Below are 6,000 nucleotides of genomic sequence, written 5' to 3' on the forward strand. Positions count from 1 at the left end.
GGAAAAAAAGTGGCTGGAGGTATGATTTAGGACATTTTGCAGACACATAGCTTTTCAAGATATGTAGAAGCTTTTCTACTATACACAAACATTAACATAATTCCAGGCAATCACCAATTAGAAGTTTAACAAAAGAAGTGATGAATTCTGCGCCTGACACAGTGCGTATGTACAGACCGGGGGATGAGAGGCTTAGAGCAGCCTTGCAGAAAAGGATCTGAGGCTCTGGTGGCAGCAAGGTGAACGCGAGCCAGCAGTGTGCCCTGGAGCCCGAAGGGCCAGCCGTGCCTGGGGTGCATTGGGCCCAGCGCTGCGAGGGCAGGGGTGGTGCCGCTGTGCTCTGCATTGTGCGGCCTCACCTCCAGCACTGCGTGTGGGCTGGCTGTGAGAAGGACACAGAGCTATCAGAGGGTGCCCGAGGAGGGCTGCAAACATGGAGAAGGGTATGCAGGGAAGGGTGAATGGGTTTGCTCAGCACAGAGCAGAGGAGCTGAGGGGAGGCCTGATGTCGGCTGCAGCTCCTCACAGGGAGCGGAGAGCAGTGCTGAGCTCTGCTCTGTGACAGCGACAAGGCCCGAGGGAACGGCATGGAGCTGTGTCAGGAGAGAGGCAGCTGGGGGTGAGGGAAAGGGTCTGCACCAGAGGGCGGTGGGCATGGCACAGTTCCCCAGGGCAGTAGGCTCAGTCTTGAGCTGCCAGAGTTCAAGAAGTGTTTGGACAGCACTCTCAGACACAGAGTTTGGGAGTTTCCTCTTTTGGAGCTAGGAGTTGGACCCTGATGCTCCTTCTTCCCCACAGGATTCTGTGTCTACCACAAACTTCCAAGAGGATAAAGGTAATGAGAAGCACAAGATCAAAAAAGATAAACTCAGTAGATAAACTCGACTGTGGCACACACTATTAGCAAGTATGATGCTTTCCTCTAAAGAAAGTGAGTTCAGAGAGTTGTGAACAACATCACAGCACCTGTGAACAACATCGCGTTGTCAGATTGTCCCCGAGGTCCCATGCCTAGCAGGGACTGTGTGAGTCTCTACCCAAAGAGCACTTCACAATTTTCCACAAAAGATTGTTTCAGGCCTTTTCTAGTAATACCTCCCTGATGACTCTTCTTCCTCTTTTTAAGAATATTGCATAACAGAGGCTGGAGAGGTAGGACTGGGTCTGTTATGTTTGAGAAAATGCAGAACTTGAGGGAAGTATAAAGTTGGATGTGATCTCACTTAACCTGAGGAGCTAGACTTGCAACAAGACAGGTTTGGATTTCAGAAACATTACACTGCCTGACTGACTTACATCTCCCCTGGTACTCCAGTCTGTCTACCAGAACTCACATTTCATTGCAGAAGCATGTCCTCTGGGGTCCATGGCCATATCAGAAAATAAAGATGTCAGAATGGAGATTGTAATGCAGCATGATCAAGAAATGTCTTTCTATGTACTTTCCAGAGCTGTTTCAAAATGGAATTTTTTACACTACATCATGTATTCTGTCTTTGGAAAAACCAATTTATCTAAGACAAGACAGCTGATTAGCTTGGGCAGAAGTCATAGAACATCACACTTTTTCTTGTAACTGGCAAGAGGAGTCTGAAATCTATCAGAACAACTCACAGAGTATTAGTGAAAGTGAAATGTCATTTAAAGCCAGATTTTCTTTCTACCACTGAGCTGCTGCATTTTAAAAGACAAGAAAGAAGGATTTATTTGTTATCATGGCATAAAGCTGAGTTTAGCAATATATGGATGCACAATGAGAAGTTGTGTTTCCATGCCAATTGACAAGATATAAGCACAGAAGAGTTAATCCCTACAGAACATCTGGCAATCTGAGTTTAGGTGAATGAAACCTTACAGCCAGTAACTTAAAATTTGTAAAATACAAGAGCTCTCCTACTCAAAATGTTTGCATAATCTGGTGAAGTTTTGGAAACGTTAGGGCTGAGCTGAGGCTGAAGAATAATTACTGAAATGACTTCACAGTTACTAGGCTTGTGCATAACTTAATGTTATTAATGAAAAACTGGCACTGTAAGTGGAAGTAGAACAAGAAAAATAGTTAGAAACAAATTGGGAAGGACAGTATCTTCTTTAGAAGCTTGGGTCTGCTTTCAGAAACAAGTCTGAAGCTACTGAAGTCTGAAATACTGTGCCAGAAAGAAAAAAACATTGCCCTGACTTCACTCACAGAGCCCTGAGATTACTGTTTTCATGAACAGGCTTTTTTTCCTAAGGAAAAGTTTAAAACCACAAAACAAATACAATTAAGACAAACATTTTAAAGCTTCTTTTACAACAGATGAAAAACACGCTGTGATTTCAACATGACCATATTCACCCACTGTACTACTGCTTCAGGTTCTCACGTTTGAAGCCACTAGTCTAAAAATCTGTTGTTTAGCAGTGTGAGTGGATGCTTATTTTACACTCATGTTCTCTTTTCAACTAACATCAGCTGTATATCTGACAGGCAGTGTTTCTTGGCTTATTATCATGATCGCCCTTGCATGTACATTGGTAGGTAAGCAGTTCTATCCCATCTGCGCCATCACTTATGTACTCATTAATTTCCAGTTTGTAAGATGCAAATATACAAATGGGAAGTTTACAGACCATTTTTCTTCTTTTGTTTGTGTCTTGCTGCTGCAGTAGCTCACATTCTGTAATACGACAAACTTCCACACATAGTTTTGCCTATTTAATTGTTAGTCAACCATGGCTTTTACATAAACGGTTCATTACAGCATTAACTACAAGTAATGGCTCTAAGTTCATGGCAAGATAAAGTTCAGAAAAAAACATGCCATTTCCTCCTACAGTATCTTTTTTTTCCTTGGAAAATCATGAAAGATGTTTTTTAAAAAATTGTTTGCCTTTTAAGCACCTACTGCTTTGTAGACTTAGTAAGTACTGAATAATCACAAATGCAGAACATTTGTTTTGCTATCTGAAGATTATCAGAAGATTTTTTTTTAGGAAGAGTTGATAGAAAGATGGTGAGAAAAAGCATTTGTAATACAAATGATAGAAAAAAGTCATACACTAACTTTCATAGGTGTGTATTCCTTATTTAATAAGATAAGTGATGTCATGTAGCATTCACATAAACTACAGCCGAAGATCACTAGGCCACTGGTTTCTCACCTGGTATCGATGTTGCCAGGTCAAATAAGTACAGGTTATTTTGGACTTTAGAAATTGATTGTTTCTAGTAGTGTCAGGCTATCACAGACAGAAAAAAACAATCTGGAGACTGAACCCCGTAACTTTAAAGAGTTTACTGGCCCATTTTACCATGATTTTACAATGCCTCAGTTTATCTCTGCCAAATAAAAAATTCTAAAGTGAAAATATTTGATGATTGCTAGCCGTTTTTGTACCTGGCAGCCTCTTCAAACTGTATGTCATCCATAGATGCTGTCACACAAGACACACCAGCATGTTTCTCAGCTTCAAAAGAGACACAGGACACAGAGTTACTGCACTGCTTCAGCAGCATGCCATTCACCTATACACTCATATTTGTGCATGAGAGACAGAGATTTGTCTTGTGATCACCCCAAGGCAAATATGCAGTAGACCCTTTAGAAAAAAAGAGAGCTAAATAAAATTAATACTTACCATGAAATAAGGGTAGTATCAAGAGATGAGTTTGGATGATTATAGTGATTCTCCTGAGTTTGAAAGTTCTGTTTAAGGTCTTCTGCTAAAAATGGACACTGATACAAGAGAGCTAACAAGCATGTTCCAGGACAGTCCTACAGCACTCCCAGCAATCACCTCAAAACTAGGAAGCTGTGAATCTTGACTGTGTTAAATCTGCATGAAAGCTTTATGTTACGTGAGAATTCCGAGACAGAGGAAAATGATTTACTGTCTTGGTAGCATGGTAGCAGCAGTGGCAAGCAGGTAAGTGCATGCCCCCACTGTTGCATTAAAATGCAGGAACTAAATTTAAAAAAAAAATACAATAGAAATTCAAACATTAAAGTAAGTACTGTATTTGTATTTGTATAACAACTGCAAAATACTATTAGCAAAATCTGCATTATGCTCTTTATCTCCCTAGGACACAGTTAGTTATGAAAAATACCATCTATTTCTATTAATTAGGAAAGTTAACTATAAAAAAGGGCAATATTTGTTAATATTTGTTAATATTTGATAGTTCAACAGTTATTCTTTTAATAGCAGATTATTGTGATTTACCATTTATTTGACAACAGCATCTAGAGTTTAATGTCACAGGCTCAATCTCCAGCACCTTGGGGGCTGTGCAAACACCAGGAACCCCAGCTCCAAAAAGTCTCCTGACTGACAAAGGCTAAAAGTGCTGATGGTAGTGCTCTGCCAAGCAGACAGGGGGTCTCACTCACAAGTAGCCTAACAATATTTTTAGTGATCTGCGCAAGAATAAGCTTGGAGGGGTAAGACAGAGGATAGTGCATGAGTTATCATAGTACCTGAGAAATTCCCTTTTGAAATACGATTGTGAAACACATGAAGGCACCCATGAGGAACAAAATGATCCACTCAGGGTAAGAGGTCCCTGTCGACTAAGAGGCTGGAGTTCTAATAGAAGATGATGAATACGACGGCGATAGCTCATAACCTCAAAAGTGGAGCAAGCAGCCAGTTGGTCAAGCCTAAAGCAGTAGGACAACGAACACGGGTGTGACACTGGTGCTGGCAAATGCAGCAGTTGGCACTAGCATTGGGAAAAGATGCTACAGCAAAAAAAATCCATATCTGTCATGTTTAGCGTGCTGTGACACAGGACTCAAGCGTTAAAAACCCTCTGTGTGCAACGGGATGAGTGGCATGACTGACTGCTGTTGTTCTAAGATAAACCAAGCAAAAACAGTTAAGTTGGACTGAAAGCAAGTTCTGCAGTCAGTCTGCAGCTGATTAAGATCACAGGTTCACTAGTAGCCCAGGGAGCAAGCACTAACTCTGCTGCAGGGCTGGGATTTAGTTAGGGGCTTTCTGTGGTGAGGAGCCTTTCAAAAAGAGCATTTTTAAGAGAGAAATAACCAAAAGGCTGAAGACAAAGCAATTCCTTTGTGCTATATTAACACCTCTCAGCAAACTTGCAGTGGCCCTGAGAAGTGTGCCAGCTGCTGCTCCTGCATCCCACTGTTTTCTCCACCTGAATGGTTATAGAATCATAGAGTCATCTGAGTGGGAACGGGCCTTTAAGAGTCACCTCGTCCACTTCCCCTGAAAGGAACAGGGACACCTACAGCTACATCAGTGTGCAGAGCATGGTCTAGCCTGTATGTACAGCTGCAAGGCTCCAGCACAGTGCACAGCCAGCACTCCGCCCAGCACAGCAATGCCATGAGTGCACACGCTCCTTACATCATGCTGCTCTCCACGAGGCTTCGTGTGCACGAGTGTAGATGGCTGTTGGCAGATCACCATCTCCAGAAGCCATGAAAGAGATGATAAAAGTTTTTGAAGTGAGTGGCTTTTTTTTTAACCTGTAAGTTAGGAGTTCTCCTTCCCTTCCTCCAGTACTCCTCATTGCTCCATCCCTGACTTACCCTCCACTGTCCTCTTTTTTTTTTCCGCTCTCCCCACCCTCACAGCTCCTTCTCGGACCCACCAGCCACCCAGAAGCGCGAAACCCCAGGTCTCACGCAGCCCCTGGGGGCAGAAAGCCGCCCAACCCCGCCGGGCGTGGTGCGTGTGAGAGTCTCCGGACACCAAATAATGCTGGGTCGCCTCTCCCGTTCGCCCTGCCGCGCTGCCCGGCCCCTCTACCTGCCAGGCAGGCGGTGGCATCCATCCACTTGAGAAGCTGCCCGGCGCTCAGCTCCCCGCGGTGGTTGGCGTGGGCCGGCAGGACTCTCTGGCACATGGGCACCCATCCGCCCGCCGCCTCGCTCCGCTCCATGCCGCTGCCCGGGGCAGTGTCCCCTGAGGCAGGACCGCCGCGGCCTCCACGTTCCCTGCCGGGCTGGGCGGACCCGTCCCTCCCCAGCGCCCGTGTCTGAG

General features: G+C 44.1%; 1 protein-coding gene across 5 annotated transcripts in view; it reads right to left on the reverse strand.

Annotated features, from left to right (window-relative positions):
- The window catches only part of ACOT12 (acyl-CoA thioesterase 12), a 29,712-nt gene extending 23,712 nt beyond the window's left edge, over positions 1-6,000 (reverse strand). For 4 of the 5 annotated variants that reach the window (XM_010726091.3, XM_010726089.3, XM_085212587.1 and 1 more), the window contains exons 1-2: positions 5,767-6,000; positions 3,381-3,450 (exon numbers count right to left, since the gene is read on the reverse strand). In XM_010726091.3, the coding sequence (XP_010724393.2) occupies positions 3,381-3,450; positions 5,767-5,899 (203 nt within the window). In that variant the 5' untranslated portion in view covers positions 5,900-6,000. Of the gene's footprint in view, positions 1-3,380; positions 3,451-3,621; positions 5,055-5,766 lie in introns of those variants that run through there. The other variant, XM_019610626.3, reaches the window with a different exon arrangement.

Source organism: Meleagris gallopavo, chromosome Z (genome assembly GCF_905368555.1).
Source record: "Meleagris gallopavo chromosome Z, MGAL_WU_HG_1.1, whole genome shotgun sequence".
Classification (NCBI taxonomy): domain Eukaryota; kingdom Metazoa; phylum Chordata; class Aves; order Galliformes; family Phasianidae; genus Meleagris; species Meleagris gallopavo.